The sequence below is a fragment of the Apodemus sylvaticus genome, chromosome 7, assembly GCF_947179515.1.
Source record: "Apodemus sylvaticus chromosome 7, mApoSyl1.1, whole genome shotgun sequence".
Taxonomy (NCBI): Eukaryota; Metazoa; Chordata; class Mammalia; order Rodentia; family Muridae; genus Apodemus; species Apodemus sylvaticus.
Window position 1 is genome coordinate 31,678,606 of NC_067478.1, and position 17,555 is coordinate 31,696,160.

Sequence of the window (17,555 nt, forward strand, 5' to 3'; positions counted from 1 at the left end):
AACAGAACACTGGATTTTGTAGGCATGTAGTCACTAACACCAGTGAACTGGGACAGGAATGGAAACTTCAGCTCTCGAGTCAGCAATCTGGGAAGACATATTAACAGTCCTCAAGCTCTGCCTTCCTTCTTTCTCCCCTAGTAGCACACTCTAGGTGAACTGGAACACAGAGAGCCAATCACTATTACGCTTATTCGAATCCTGGGTCAGATTAGCCCTGTTGCTGAGAACTGAGGTGCTGCTTCTCTTCTACTGCACTCCCTGCCTCAGGGTGGTTTCTCAGGCATGGGGCTCACACATTCTGCCAAGGCTACTGAACCTCACATCACTATCAACATCACAGAGGGTGAAGGCTAGCTCAGAACAAACATGGCATTATCACTGGGTGAGTGTATTGAGAGGTTTGCAGTGAATATGTGCTCAATACAATATGAAGTCCAAGTGTAGAATGTATAAGTCTCTCTATGCCTGGGTAAAGTGTGTGTGTGTGTGTGTGTGTGTGTGTTGTATATGTGTGTGTGCGAGAGAGAAAGAGTATTTAGTGTATATATTATATAATGTAAATTAATGTTAAATTAATATATAATATATATGGGATTAATTATCATTAATGAGCTGTATTAACTAAATCTTACTTTACCTGTGTATAAAACTGATAACCTACATTATTACTACAAGCATTGGTCTCATATCAATGCCATCTGTAACATATAACACTTTATGTTCTACTTACATTAAATAAGGGCTATAAAATAAAATTTCCTTACAAATCATATAGAACAGCCCTTCCTCAAGTCGACAAAGCAGGTATACGTCACTCTCCCAATTTCATCTACACATCACTTTTCTCTTCACTTTTTTACATTTCAAGTAAGATAAAAAAATGGTGTAGGTAAGTTATCAATACTAAAACTGATGACTAAGGATTTGTGCTATCTTCTGTAGTTATTTCTTATTCTAATGTAATTTGCTTGTTGGCAGAACACAAAAATAAAGCTAGTATATAAGTAGATAATTTGGTACAGCCTTAAACACAAGCCCTTCCTAGCAGGATATTGAATGATCTCTTTCTGTTTTTTTTTTTCCCTTTTGCCTGTTGTATCATCCACAGGTAAGGGGGAAAACTGATATGAAATAAAGTCTCATGTAAAAAACTCAGCACTTATTTACAGATCTATAAGTCAAAACAAACAAACAAAACAACAGGAGAGAAACTGAAAAATATACCAACCTCCACAGCAACCTGAAAATAGCTACGAGCATCCAGATATTGGCAGAAGCAGCATTACAATGACAAAGAGGAATTCCTATTAAGATTGAGAAAATTCTTTTTTGTTTGTTTGTTTGTTTTATTTTTAATTTTTTTTTTTTGGTTAGTGATTCAGACTGTGAGAGCTCCAAATGTCCAGGATTATTGTGTCTGTTGGTTTTCCTGTGGAGTTCCTAGCCCCTTTGAGGCCCACAATCCTTCCCCTATTCTTCCATATTTGCGATCATATAAAATAAAATCAGTGTCTACTCACATCATATGAAAAGCAAATTCATGACCTACATGGGAAAAACAAACCTTTGAAGAGAAGCAGGCAAGCAAACTGTCAAACACTTAACAGTAACTAGTAATCGTGACCGTATTTCTGTACTAAAGGGCCATCACAAGTCAGATAAAATAATAGACATAGCTAAGAAACCAATTGTTGTAGTATGTATAACTTATGAACAGTCAGCTAATAATAAAAAACTACAAGTCAGAAAGAATAGAGGAAACCAGTAGAAAGAATACTTAATATGTAAAAAGATTGTTTATTCTACTTGGACATTTAAATTCGAACATCAAAATAAGAAGTGGAAGCATGCTATGTGTCACTGGAGATGTCAAAAATGGAACTGAAAGTCAAAGTGAAACTCCCATTAACACATCAGGTGGCATAAAACTCAACACCAAGATATCACGAGTGTGGAAACCTGTAGGTTGTTAAAGGACAGGAAATAAGTCTGTAAAATGTCCCTTGCACTTCCCCTTCTCATGGAAAACTTACTTAAAATTAAGTCCAATAAAAACATCCTGATTCAGTAATAAACTTCTTCCATGCCTGAATATCTGTTAATATCACCTAGGAAACAACATTTATTAGTCCCACAAATAGTGTTAAGTGTAGCAAACACTGGCCAGACAGAGAATCTTTTCATGGGACAATTTATTAGTGATTATGCCTCAGAAGTCAATTGACTTTTATGTTTTTATCTGTTATTTAAGTTCTAATGAATGGGCAGCACAGATGTATTCATATAATCTAAGTGGATCTCTTTTCTTCACAAATAACAAAACTGATCACCAAAGCAAAAGAGAATGGAAAATAACAGAAATTACTTAAGATAGAAATAGATAAATATGCTTTGTAGGGTTTTTATGTTTGTTTATTCTTGTTTTAGAGGGTTATCTGTGTCCCATGAGATAAATATTTTAATCTAGGACTCAAATTGACAGTTTTAGGAGAAGCCATTTACTATGTTGTGGATCCCAGTCTTAATGGATACATCTGCAAAATATCCCAACAGTGAAGCCTCAAGGATTAGAGCAGAAGGGGGGAAAGTCTGTAAGAACCAGTGTGGCAGAGACTTTGCTGTTATTGTGTCTTCTAGTAATGTGTGCAACTATGCCCGTAATTCTCACGGATATGACTGCCCAAATGTGAGCTACACAAGGAAGGTGCCAATGGATGTGACAAAGGGGGAAGAGGAAAAGCATATGGAGGCCTCGACATTACGTTGGAACTATGGGCAACAGAGGAAAGCCAAGAGGTGCTCTGACACATGAACAGGTTGTCTAGTGACAAATTATCACTATATATACAGATACATATATGCAAGCAATAATAATTAAGGAAATATGTCAAAAAATTTGAAGAAGACAGAGAGGGGTATATGGGAAGCTTTAGAGAAAGGCAAGGAAAGAGGGAAATAATGGAGTTATAATCTCAAAATTAGGAAAAGAAATATATATGTGGGGGGGAGAAATAAAGAGAGAGAGAGAGAGAGAGAGAGAGAGAGAGAGAGAGACAGAGACAGAGACAGAGACAGAGACAGAGATACAGACAGACAGACGCAGACAGAGACAGAGAGACAGAGGAAGTAATTAAGTCTTGGAGATTCTGCCTTTAAGAATGGGAGTTAGTGATGCCCTATTCTGTCATGTGAGATACAATATTTCTCTGTTATTAGTTTTTCTCTCATATGAATGTATATCACATGGACTCCTCTGGGAAGCCTGGGGGGGGGCAGTTGGCACTCTCACAGTAAGAGCTTTCATTTCCAAGTCTGTGAGCAGATTTTGTTTTTCTGTTTATAAACAACTTAATCTGTTGAATGTGGCTGCAGTGTCACTAGTGGAACAGAATCAAATGTTGGAGTCCTAGTAACTTAGGAGAGAAAGAGGTTTTTCTGTTTGTTTGATTTTGGTTTTTTGTTTGTTTGTTTGCTTGTTTTTTAGCTCACGGTTCCAAGATATAGTTCATCCTTATGGGGAAGCTTCAGTGGCAGGAGGGTTAAGCCTCTGGTCACATCTGCAGTCAAGAGCAGAAAAAAATAAATGCATGCAAGTTCACCTGGTTGCTTGCTTGTGCTCAACTCAAATTTCTTATTCATACAGGTCACAATCCCCTATGCAGGGAATGGTACTACCCACAGTGGGCTAGGTCTTCCCGTAACTTAAGACAATTCTTCTAACAAACAGAATAAAACAAAACAAGAGAACATTTTTGTGTGTGTGTGTTGGGGGGGGGGGGTGTTTCCTCTGAGAGGGAAAGAACATAAAGTTGGGTCTGAAGGATGGTGAGGAAGATCTGGGAGGAATTGAATAAGGGGAAAGAATATGACCAAAATATGTTATAGGGAATAAAAACATGGTATTAATAACAATAAAACCCAATCCCCTTTACAGAGATACTCACAGACAAGTGAAATGTATGCAGTTCTTTATTGAGAATATCTAACCGGGTGGTTCTAGGTTCAATCAAGTCAACAATAAAATCTTCCCCCTCACAATTGCACGGGAGACAGTAGTGCTGCTGTAATCAATGCTTAAAGCCATAGGGGTCACTTTGCAACTCTAGGTAAATGTTTGTCAGCATGGTTATCTGATAATGATAAAGAGGAGAGGGGAGCTATAGTGGACTTTTTTTTTTATATTTATTTTCTATATTCTTTGTTTACATTCTAAAAGCTTTCCCCTTTCCCAGTCCCCCCCCCATATGTTCCATCCATCCATTCTCCTATCTTTCCCCCTCCCTTTTCTCTGTCCTAGTACTCCCCTACAATGCTGGATCAAGCCTTTCCAGGATTAGGGCCCTCTTCTTCCTTCTTCATGCGAATCATTTGCTATGCTAATTGTATCTTCAGTATTCAGGAGACAGCAGGTATTGGCGAGGATGTGGAGAAAGAGGAACACTCCTTCACTGCTGGTGGGATTGTAAGATGGTACAACCACTATGGAAATCAGTCTGGCGGTTCCTAAGAAAACTGGGCATGACACTTCTGGAGAACCCTGCTATACCTCTCCTGGGCATATACCCAGAGGATTACCCAGCATGCAATAAAGACACATGCTCCACTATGCTCACAGCAGCCTTATTTATAACAGCCAGAAGCTGGAAAGAACCCAGATATCCCTCAATGGAGGAATGGATACAGAAAACATGGTATATATACACAATGGAGTACTATTCAGCAATTAAAAACAATGAATTCATGAATTTATTAGGCAAATGGATAGAACTGGAAAATATCATCCTAAGCAAGGTAACGCAATCACAAAAAGAATACACATGGAATGCAGTCATTGATGAGTGGGTATTAACTAGCCCTGAAGCTCTGAAGAGTGGGCTCTTAATGAATATAGTCACTATGTTGTAGAAAATTGAACAGTAAAGGAAAAGTATGATGAAGGACAAAATAGCTTAACAAAAATGAGGAACTGGGTATTGGCAACAAGAAAAAAGTCCAACTTCTCACTGACTGAAGTGTGTTTGTGTCTGATAAAAGGCAGACCCTTTGAGTAAAACATTAAACTATTTAATAGAAGAAAAAACATCTCAGCAAAGCACTGGCTTTTGCATATGGATTATGGCAAAAGCATGTAAATAGAGAAACGCATTGAAGGTAGGAGGCATAATCAAAAGGCACCCATCATGTGAAGGGCTGGACATTTATAATCTTGTTAAAAAAATTGACACACGGCTGGAGAAAACACAGTGTGGCACAGAGACTGTGTAATAAGTACTGATAAAATCACATGCTATTTATTAAGACAGTAGAAGTCTCAGTTCATAGACTTCCAATGCTGCGACTTCCATCGGAGACTCAAGTGCTGTTGTCAAGAGAGGAGCCTGAAGGGCGTAAGGGGCCTATGGAATCTTGGGGCTATCCACCCAGTGCTGCTGCAGGTCTTGTTTTTGCATTCTGGTGAACTGCTCTTTGAATGTCCCACATGTGTCTCAAATAGGGCTGCATGTCCTGGGATGCCACTCCTAATGGCATAGAAATAGCTATGAGAAATGTTTATGTGGTGCTGATTCTGCTGTTGTGTCTGCTAAACAACTATTGAGTTATGGCTACCTTCATCTGGACTCCAGATGAAGCATGGGCAGACTAGGGCAATTCCCTGTGGAGCCATGGAGTAGAGGTCCCCAGAATGGGTTCTCATTGGAATACTGTTCCTTGAAGCAATAATATAGAAATGAGGTCCCAAGAGCTAGTATGCTCCTAGAACTTGAGAAGTATAGAGCCTGCAACTCTAACTGGAAGGGATGACAAATATAAGACCTAATTGAAAATCATATAAAAAACTGTAGCCTGAGATGTTTCTAGGAAATCCATGGGACATGTTTTCCTGGAGCCTTGAACACGTGGATCCTTCCAAGAGTATGCAGAGGCAGAACTGATAAAAAGTCTATTATCAAGTCTTAAAATTCAGTGATGGGACTTACTGAGAAGCATGTAGGCTCTAATTTTTCTTTTCTTAGTTTGACTTCTTGGGTTCACATAAGGGAATTTGCCACTGGAAGAATTACATCTGAAATATTATGCTTGTTTGCTGCAGATGACACTTATGTGACAGATGCAAACAGACTTTAGAGTTGATGTTGTAAAGTAATCTGAGAATTTAAAAATCATAAAGATTCAATGTATATACTTTATATATGAATTTGTGGACATAGTGGCAACATATGTCCCACCTAAGTTCTTATGTTGAAGGCTGAAGGATGAAGAGATAGACTATTTAGGCCATGATTAAGTAATGAAGGCACCACTCTAGTGATTGGGATTAGGTGTCTCGATAAAAGTATTCCAGGGACTAATAAGGCCACTTTTGCCCCACTATGCCGTTCAGCAATGAATGATAGAACAAGATGATGATGGGATCACCAAGATGGGACTCTCGGGACATTGACTCAGCTGTGACCTTCACAGCTTCAATCTTGAAAATTGTAAGAGATACATACTTGTAATTCATAAATTATAAAATCTAGTACATTCTCTTATATGAGTGGGGACTATAAAGGAAATGAAATCAACTGACATCCAACTTACCTGTAGAGTTCAGGTAAGAAGAAATTTCTATGCACTATTCCTGTATGACTTGTTTCACTGGCAATGTGCAACTAGCACTGAAATGCTTCCTAGAAATAATTTTCAACCATGTACATGCACCAGAAAATAATAAAATTGTGTCTCAAAATACCCCATGGGGTGTTCTCTAACCCTTCCAGATAGAAAAACTTCAGTCTCTTAACGATATAAACTCAGAATCCACAGGTAAAAATCACATTTTCACTAGTAGAGAAACAGAATTAAGCATTAGTCTTTCAGATCTTGGCTTTCAACTTGGGTAAATTTTTAAAATACATTTTCGTACAAATGGGGTCATTTAAAGTCATATAAATATGGAAAGTAGGCTGAAAATGAACTTTAATATGTGACAAGAAGCAGAGCAATGGATGGGAACTAATGCTTACTCCACTTTCCCCATTATACATAGTCTAGGATCCATGCAGAAGTCATAAAGCATGGCCCTGCCCTTAATCAAGGTTCTTTGGACATCAGTTAGCATAGTCAAGGAAGTCTCCTATAGGCATGCTTAAAGGCCCACCTCACAGGACATTCTAAATTCTGGGATATTGACAATTAACAGTTCCCATAGAAGCTCTACCTCTTGTCAACTTGACATTCAAACAAATGACATTTAACCCATAACCTACAACCTCTTTCTGTATGAATTTATAACCATGTTATAATACCTTATGCATTCTCTCTTACATTGAAAGTCCATGTAGTCATTGACAGTTTCAGTACTTCAAAAGTCTAGACCATTTTAATAAAATCAAAAGCAAAGTTACAAATTTTCAGCATACAATGTCAGAATATACATTTCTGTTCCAAATTGAAAGAACCAGGTCCTAGCTAGGGACAGTCCCCTCAAACAAAACCCAAATCAGGCAGAACAAATTACCTACTCCAAACTTTTCAGCTCTGGCACCTGGAGCTTATAGCATAGTAAACTGGAATCCAAAGATGCTGGACGGCATACTTGCCTAACTTTGCTGCCCTCCACACATCTAGCATGGATCAATTCATTTTATGCCTGCAGCTCTCGTACACATCCCAATTTCCTGGAACCTTCACTATTCTAGGTTTTCCACTCGTAACTTAAGATGGCATTTTCAGCTTCATGAAATAACCCATCAAGCCCTCTTTCCAGATACTCTGGCCCTGTCCCATGTTGGTTAGCTTGAGCCATTTTCCATTATGCTCTCTATTTTTTATCTTCCATGTCTTCAAAATTATTAGCACATGGAAGACACTCCCAAGTTCTGCCACACGTTGGACATGTAACCTGCCCTCCCCTTCCCCAGAGGCCACAATTCCATCAGCTTCTGTGTGCTGGCATTAGAAAAAAATATTTTAGGCAGTGGCTTTAGAGAAGTAGAGACCCCCCATCCCCCAAGCCACATTCTCAGTTCAGGCTTTCTCCTTTTCTGTTTTCATTATTATGAGTTGGAACCTTTGGTGGGTGGGATTGGCCCCTTGGGTCACCGTTATCATTGTCCCAGTGCAGAGTAGGCCATTTATCTCCAACTATGTCTTTAAGAACTGTAGATTCTTTGTTATCTCCTGTTCCCAGCTCTAAGCCTATTACATACCTTTCCTCACAAGCTTCACACTTGTTATGCCTTCTGACATAACTTGCCGCTTTCTCACTGAAGATCTGAATGTTGGTGGTGAGAAATCATATTTCATAGTCTTATCCTGCTTTGAAATTTCCTCTTCCATAAAAATTAGGTCATTACTTTTGAATTAGATTAAGTCAAGATCTCTGGACATGGTCTCTGGCCCGGCTCTTTGTTAGAATATAACAGTTTCTGCCCTGTTCTTTTTAATTTTCTTGAATATTTTATTTATTTAAATTTCAAATGTTATCCCCTTTCTCAGTTTCCCTCCACAAACTCTGTACCCCATCTCTCTTACCCCTGCTACTAAGAGGGTGCTCCCTCATCCACTCACCCACTCCCACCTCACCACCCTAGCATTCCCTTATACTGGGGCCTCTAGCCTTCACAGGACCAAGGGCCTCTCCTCCCATTGATGTCCAACAAGGCCCTCCTCTGCTACATATGTGGTTGGAGCCATGGATCCCTCCATGTGTACTCTTTGGTTGGTAGTTTAGTTCCTGGGAGCTCTGAGGGATCTGGTTGTTGATTAAGTGTCCACGGTTCCCCAAGGACCTAGGCTTCAGCAGTTCAATTTTCACAGCCTTTTAATCTACCAAACTCCCACTGGTTAAACTCTGGTAACAACATTTTAGAGATTTTTCTCTAGCCAAAAGTTCCTAACTTTTTCACAGTTTTTCCCCACATTCTAGTTCCAAGGACTTAGGAAGCACATGATAAAGTTATTATACTAACATCCCCAAATCGTGATATAACTTTTGTATTTTTTTTTCTTTTTCTGCTATTGTGGGAATAAAAACACCCTGATATAATAGGTAGGTTGTATTGCAAACTTGACAGAAACCTAGAGTCATTTGGGGACCTCAGTTGGAAAAACAGCCAAGATCAAATTATCTTTTAGCCATATCCATGATAGGATGTTAATTGAAAGTAAATAATGTGAAACATTATCCCAATAGTAAAGATAGTAAGTCCTAAAAGTCACTGTTTCTTGGCAGTAAAATGTGTCTTCATTCACCGAAAAACATTTAAAATTGGCAAGTTTATAACAGTAGAAATTTTAATAAGAACATTTAATTAATTTCCTTAAAACAAAAGAAAATGTATGAGTACTATCCAGCCATTAGAAACAATGAATTCATGAAATTCTTAGGCAAATGGATGGAGCTAGAGAACATCATACTAAGTGAGGTAACCCAGACTCAAAAGGTGAATCATGGTATGCACTCACTAATAAGTGGATATTAACCTAGAAAACTGGAATACCCAAAACATAATCCACACATCAAATGAGGTACAAGAAGAAAGGAGGAGTGGCCCCTGGTTCTGGAAAGACTCAGTGAAGCAGTATTTGGCAAAACCAGAACGGGGAAGTGGGAAGGGGTGGGTGGGAGGACAGGGGAAGAGAAGGGGGCTTACGGGACTTTCGGGGAGTGGGGGGCTAGAAAAGGGGAAATCATTTGAAATGTAAATAAATTATATCGAATAAAATAAATTAAAAAAATAGAGAGAGAAAGCTTTAAATATTGAACTGATTTTAAAAGTGTCATTTTGCATGTCTCCAAAGTCATAAGATGTGGACATTATGATCCTTTTTTAAAAAGTAGCTTGGGATCTCCATTAGCTTCTATGGGGTTCTTGCTACCCATCCTAGGATGGGACTGTTCAATGATAAGGCTGCTTCGAGGTCATCCGTGGCATTGAAGCACAGATTGAAGTAAGGCATGCCTAATGACAGCACCACCAGCATCTCCCAGACCGGGAAAGCTGTGGAGCAGCTAAAGATGACATCCTGCATGGACTCGGTAAAGGTCTTCCAGACAGCCTATAACCTTGTGGTTCAGTGTGAAGCCCTTGTGCCGGAGGATTTTATCATCATCCTGGTACCTGCCTCAGAAAACCTTTTTTGAAAGAAAAGGTTCTTCTGTACCATTCTCATACACCCATGGTGATGAAATTGGCCCTTTACTGCTGTAAAGTCCCAAGTAGAGACTGTGCATGCTCCCACAGAAAGAAACACCTCCCTCATCATGTACTTCATCCCTACCGAATCGTTATCTGGATTCATCTTGTTTTTTATTTTCCACATGACATTCAAATTCCTCTGTTTGGGGATTTATGTTTGATATTTTCAACCATAGAAAAGAAAACAGACATTTGTAAAATGGCCAAATAAGTGTTAACAATTTTGAAACATTAATTTCCAAGTGTAAATACATCCAATTAATAAAGTTCGGTGGGGAATTAAGGAAAAAAAAAAAGAAAGAAAATGTATGCTATCTTTTCTTATTAGCATTTTATTGAATAGAATTTCCAATACAATAGTATCTTTTAAAAATCTTTCAAAATATATAATTTCAATATATAAGGAGGTTTTCTGTAAGAAATAAACTAACTAGGTTTGATAGAATCAAGTATAATTTTATAATAAAATCAGCACTAACAAGGTTTAAATTGAACAGAAGATGTAAAATAAATCAGAGATTATGATTCAACTTACTTTTCCATAAAATTTTTTATTTTAAATCATACACTTTTCTTATTTTTTAACTTGAATTTGGTGAATATTTTTAGAAGGATATAAAGATAATTGGATAATATATTCCAATCTTGTAAAAGATAAAGTATCATTTGAAAAGCAAAATTGTACATATATGCCTCATGGATAGTATCTTGATTCTGAGAAATTTCAATGAAGAAACAAAAAATGCCCCAGGTTTCCCAATCTTCTCTGTCTTCTGTCATTGGTCCCACTGCAGGTCTGATTTCTGTTCCTATTCACAGCCTTCAAAAAACATGTAATCCTAGATAGAAAGAAAAACATAGAAATATTTTTTCAGAGACAAAGAATGATCTATTCTCAGATACAGAAAGCTATCAGCACTCAATGCCCAAACTCTGTGTATTATATTCTATTTCTAAATGTGGGATTTTCACATGCCCTGAATATGATTCAAAATATTTCCCCAAAATTAAGTCTAAATTTACTTTTCCAGTGTAGAAAAATGTACTCAACCCTCCTCCCATTTCTCTCCATAAAATATTGGTTTTATTTAACCCATTTACAAAAATCAATCAAGCATAACTCAAATAAAAATCAGTAGTGAAAAAGTCTCAGAACCTACTCATTTGGCTTCAAAAATGATTAATATGAGTAATCTGTGCTTACCATAGTAATTTACCATATAGTAAGGCTAATTTACCATATAGCCTTATTGTCCTACCTACATTATTTAAAAAGCAAAAATCTTTTATCAAACCAATCCATATTGAAGGGACTCAGATACAAGTAATTATTTTTACTAAACACCATAATAAATCCTCCATACTATCAAATAGCCATTCATAGTTGTTATTTATTTAAACATCTTATAAATGGCTTTTAATATAGGTTTCCTTGAATTGATTTTTAAACGTGACCATGGTCAGTATTATATGACATCCTTTAAAGTCTTTGGTTTTCATTTATCTTTGTTTTACTTTCTATTTGTTTGTTGAAAGAACATACATTTTAGGGTTGTACAAGCTCTTACAATTTTTATTTTTATATCCAAATCAATGATTAAGATATCTCATGTTTCAAATTTTCAGTGGATATATCTGGGAACTATACACAGACAAAAAGCTGGGACAAACCTTTAAAGAGTTTAATTTAGTAGGTTGGGTGCAATCTGGTCAGGAAGAGTCTGTAGTTTTTTACTTATTTCTGTTGTGTGGCAAAGGTTGAAGACAACTGTTTTCTTCCAGAACATTGCCTGCATATTATAAACTGCTAAGGTACTATGAACATATCAACTATAAATTTCTGATATATTTGAACTGCTGTGATACCTAGGCATATACATGTTTATATTAATTTCTCCCTAGAATACATACATACCCTCGAGTTTGGAAAAATAGACATACGACTGGATGCATAACTTTATTGAAATCTATAGTTATGCATTAGATGATAAATTTAATGACTGAACAACATCTGTATTTTGAACACATTTTTTAATATAAATACAGATTCAACACCCTCCCTAAATCTCTAATTTTATAAAGAAAAACCTGAAAGGCAAAAAAAACAAGTCTGAAAAGTAAAATCTGTGTTTTGCCTCATAACAGGGTAAGGAGTCAGTGGTATCTGAATTTTAGGACTAAATGCAATTAAAAAGCTATAATAAAGTGGAATCTTGCATAAAATCCATGAGTGTCATCACCTCATATTGGGACACATGTTTGCCTAATCATTGTGAAACTCTTGTAAGGAGGATGCTGAGGGACAGACTCACTATGAGGAAACAAGCACCAAGCACCACAGCTTTCATCTTCACATCCAGGTCCATCGGGAACTGGAGTCCAAAGTTATCTGAATCGGTAAAGGCCTCTTGCACACAACCAGACCATTGCTTGGTGATCTTGCCAATTCTAGTTGCCTCATCAAGAGACTTGACCTACATATGAAATAAAATGATAGGGATTTGTGGAATACAAGTGGCAAACATACCTTCATAGTTGAAGTAAAATCATATGGATATTTTATTAAAATTATCTTCAAAATGTTTATCTTATGAAATTTTTAGAAGTTATTGGGAAGACAATAGATGAAACTCCTATTAAGTTATCTGCTTTGAGAATCCTAGATTTCACAGAGACTGACAGTTCAAACATGGTAGAGGCTCACTGCCATCCATGCAGTGGGGTGGTAGGCAGGAGGGGGAGGGGCAGGGGATGAAATGCAACAGCCCAGAAAGTCCTAAAGACCATGTGGTGACTGGAAGAACCCAACAAGATGCTCTGTGAGAGACAGCCAGGGCAGATCGATATGAGTTAGGTATGGAGAACTCGTAGGGTGTAAAGAATGCAAGAAGAAAGGCACACAAAGTTAGTACTTCCAATATGAAGTGGCTCTGTGGGAGGAAAGACCAGGTCCCCAAAATACAGTAGAACAGACTGAGCCCAAACTACATCTACGCCATAGAGGGCCCATAGATGTTCACAAAGGAAATAACACATAGGCTTGTGCCAAATGGGGAGGAAGAGGAGTCCTGTCCAAACTTGTAAAGACACCAAAAATGGCAACAGCTTCCTTTAAAGCCCTTGACCCAGACAGGATCCACCAAGCAAACAAGGGACATTAAAGGGATATTCACAGCTGATGTGCTGGAGGAGGATGGCACCTCAGTGTGTTGAAGTCTACCTCTAACGTGAACGAAAAGTCACAGGTTACTGCTCACAGTTCTTGCATTTCACACCCAGGCTAGGCATAGTACATTTTCTGTTCCTTTAGAATTGGGTTTGGTTGGGTGTCTAATGGTGTGACAGAAGACTTGAGTGTTCATCGTGGCCAACTGGCTTGGCCTGCATGTGCATCCAGTGAGCAGCATCACACAAGAAGAAGTTGTGTTCACAGTCCAAGGACACACTTTCTTGATCAAATGGGAAGTCACTGCATGGTCCAAGTTAAAGCTATCTACATGAGCTTCATCAATGCCCAGAAACTCAGCTGACCTAATAGTCATAATGTGAACACAGTGCAGTCTATTTGAAGTCATGAACCATTGCAGTGTATCAGATATGACATTGTAATAAGCTGCTCTCTATTTTGTATTTTATGTGCAATAGCTATCATTTAAACATTTATGATCAGTCAGTCATAAATCATCATATATATTTTTGAAGTATAAGTTATATGATGGAAGCAAAGTAGCAATTTTCCAGCATCATAAACCCAATACTCTATGGATAAACAAAAGCATATTTACCAGTTTTTACAAAGCAAAAACTTAAAGCTAACTGAATTTTATTTCTAATATACATGTAATTTTATTGGTAAAGATCAGAAATGTGAAGAGTAAACACTTCAAAGTAACCAGAACATAAGAATTTTTACCTACATTTGAGAATGACTTTTAAGGGTGTGTGTGTGTGTGTGTGTGTGTGTGTGTGTGTGTGTGTACATTTGTACACCTTGGTAGGGGTAGGTGCAGAAATCTGAGAACAACTTAGGGATGTCATTTTTTCTTCTTCCACTGTGTTAATCCTGTGGATAGAACTCTGATCCTCAGGCTTGGTAGCAAGCGCCTTTGACAGTTAAGCCTGCTATTCAGACCCCAGACAGAATTTTAAATGGGGACATCTGAACAAGGAAATTTCAATTCTAAATGGATGGTCTGCACATAACTCAGAGTTCTCCTGTTGTTAGTGGCCTTTACTACTATTTCCCGTTTTCAAGACATGAACATTACCATCACAGCTTCTATAGGAAGTGTAACAAGTAGGAATTTCTAAGGTCTATCAAAGACAAGACCTAGATATAATCATTCTAAATATACAATAAAGGTTGTGTCCCATTTAAGACACTGGGTATTTGAAGGGGTCCATGCAGACAGATGGTACAATTAAACTTAAAATCACTAAGAATGTTGTAAAACTCCAGGCTTTTTATTTTTTATTAAATTAAGTGTATGCCAAAAAAAGTTTCCCTTAATGCTGTTCCTTGATTTAAAAGAAAAATCTATCATATGTTGAAGCTAACTAGAACTACTTTCTGATTCTCAAAGAAGCATGATTTGCTCTATGAAGAATTACCATTACAAATATTCGAACCTATTTTTATCTGTACATAATATATATATTTCTCTGTCACTTGTATTTTCTAAAAACTCTCAGCTCCACACTTAAGACCATGGATTCTGTAAGAAGAGAAAAACCATCTTCACACACCCAGATTCTCACACAGTAACCAACGGAGTCAGTATGAACGGAGGAGCAGAAGGAAGAGGAGGAGGAGGAGGAAGGGTGGGAGGAGTAGTAAAACTGGAAAACAAAAACCTTGGGGAGACCTTGGGATGAGCTTCCTACAAAGGGATAGCTCTATTCATCCTTAGGGAGTATTTTATGTGGAAGTTGAGCTGAATTTCTCATTATTATGATTTTCCAAGTAAAATAATACTAGAATTATAAATTTAAAACATTCTCCATCTTTAAATACTTGCCAGTAAAAATAGAACAATGAAGGCCATTTGTTATAGAAATCTTATAATGTTAGACATATTCAAATTCCAGTGCCTAAATTACTGCAACAGTTGATCACAGCTCAGAGAAGCAGAACTGTGAATGTATATACAGAGACACCTGTCTTATGCAAGGGCCACAGGGGCCAAGACCCTGGTGAAGACCTATAGATGCAGACATTATGGAGATCTATGTTTGTGAAATCATGTCCTATTAATGTGTTTCTGTTACAGAGATTATTTTATAAATCTGGAGAACTGAACTGTTTAGAAAAAAACTTATTAGTAAAACAGAAAAATCTGTTAATACTTTGACAAAAGTTGAATGGGTGTCTCTCTCAAAAGAGGTTAGTCTCTATTTCCCTTTCCCTTGAGGAAGTGAGTTGAAAAGTGCTAGGCAGTGAGATGAACTGAGATAAATGCTTTCCAGGTCATGTGACTGCTTTAGGCAATGGTATAAAGGCTTCTTGATCACTGCACTAAGAAAGCACAAGGTCACGCTTCCGTGACTGGCCCCTATTAATAGGTTTCTGTGATGGACCTTGTAGAGGGTGTGTAGGAAGATGACTCATACCCAGGCAATTGGAACAGGACAGCCTGAGGTTAATTCATGCTCCTGGGACTAGGGTGTGATTTATAACTTAAGCCCTGTTTATTTCAAGCATCTTCTATTCCAGATAGTCAAACCACAGTTCACTCTGGGTAATTGAAAATTTGGAAAATGGAACACTGGAGAAGAGAGAAGACTTATCTTCTATATTTACCACATTGAAACTATCATTACACCAGTGGGGGTTTGATAGGAATTCCAAATAACAAAACATGTGTGCTTGACCAAGAGCTTATGAGGTTTATAATGCAGAATAAGAGCACAAAGAGTAAAGGCCTAGAAATAAGGGTCTAAGAGTCTTGGTTGCTCTTAGGTATAAAATGAATAATGCTATGTTAACAGAGCTCTCTCTCTCTCTCTCTCTCTCTCTCTCTCTCTCTCTCTCTCTCTCTCTCTCTCTCTCTCTCTCTCTCTCTCCTTATGTGGGTATGGATGACAAAGGACAAAGTTAGATGTCTTTTATCACTTTCTATCCTATTATTTGAGACCAAGTCTCTCCTGTCTGAGATGATTTCCTACTGAGTTAGACTGGTTGGCCAGCAAGCCCTAGGTAGCCTCATTCTCCCACGTCTCAAAATTGGGATTAGAGGTACAAACCTACACACTTAGGATTTTCTGAGGGATGCTGGGATCCAGATTGAGGTCTTGTATTTACACAACAAACAGTAGAGCCATTCAGTCAAATCACAAGCCAAACCTATACAATTTTTAAATGCTGGACATTTTTCTTTTCTTCTTTATACATTTATTTATTTGAATTGACCTGTTTTGTCATGTCACTGAGGATACTCTATACTAATCTTTGATCAGAGTAATGACCTTTGCTCTGAATAATTAATGACCACCCCTGAGATGCGTCCACATCAAATCACACCATTTAGGTAATGCATTGGTAATATCCTAGAGGAACATATTATTTTCGGGTCAGGAAAACACATCCTATGGGACATTATATTTCTTACCTCAAAGTTAATATCTGAGCAGCAGGTGCATGCAACACATGGGCCAACAACTTTTAGAACACTTTCTCTCTTTTCATTTTGAAGAGTGAACTTGGGCAGACACGGGTGCCAGTTCTGAATCACATAACCTATCGGCACCCCAGGAGGAGCCTGGATTTCTATCTACAAAAGCAAGAGTGGACATTTAATGTAACCATAACCATACTATCCAGGTTTAATCTGTACGTGAAAACTCTTCATAAACTTTTTCCCACTGACCTCCTGGAGGCAGCAGGGGAAACAGGAGCTACTGCATCTCAAGGGTCGCTCTAGAGTCATGACTTCTTGGCCCAGATGATCCAGGATCCTCAAGGTGAAAGGTCTAGAGGCTTCACAGCAATTTCGAGTGCAGCAGTCAGTATCTTCCACAGCAATGTAAACCATCTGCCCAAGGCTGTTCTTGATTTCAAATTTGTTATTTGTTTCAAAGCCTGTTACAACTGAAAACATACAAGAAAAAAATCACACTCACCACTTTGTGAGGAATAGTAACTCACTCATGAGGTAGCAGTGGTGGTGTGTCTGAGCCTACAAGGAACAGTAGAGCAGGGAGACAGGTAGTGTGGAGATGATCTGGACTCAGCAAATGGCGGTGGGAAAAGAGGAAGAATATTCGGGTAAGAAGGAATGAAGCCTACATGGGAGATCTCGAAAGAGAGCAAGCTGCATCTTCAACTCCAAGGACTCGGTCATAGGGGGCTTTTATGTCTATGGTCATCCA

General features: G+C 37.9%; 2 protein-coding genes across 4 annotated transcripts in view; one reads left to right on the forward strand and one right to left on the reverse strand.

Moving 5' to 3' along the window:
- The first annotated feature begins 9,946 nt into the window (after positions 1-9,946).
- On the forward strand, positions 9,947-10,132 carry LOC127690213 (guanine nucleotide-binding protein G(I)/G(S)/G(O) subunit gamma-4-like). The gene has a single exon (XM_052189758.1). It carries the CDS (start codon positions 9,947-9,949, stop codon positions 10,130-10,132), a length of 186 nt encoding a protein of 61 aa, XP_052045718.1.
- A 473-nt stretch (positions 10,133-10,605) lies between these two features.
- LOC127688722 (phospholipid scramblase 2) overlaps positions 10,606-17,555 on the reverse strand; it is a 28,680-nt gene continuing 21,730 nt past the window's right edge. For all 3 annotated transcript variants that reach the window (XM_052187653.1, XM_052187651.1, XM_052187652.1), the window contains 4 exons: positions 17,054-17,274; positions 16,796-16,957; positions 12,500-12,661; positions 10,606-11,026 (listed from right to left, as the gene is read on the reverse strand). In XM_052187653.1, coding sequence (XP_052043613.1) covers positions 10,997-11,026; positions 12,500-12,661; positions 16,796-16,957; positions 17,054-17,274 — 575 coding nt within the window. In that variant the 3' untranslated portion in view covers positions 10,606-10,996. The remainder of the gene's footprint in view (positions 11,027-12,499; positions 12,662-16,795; positions 16,958-17,053; positions 17,275-17,555) is intronic.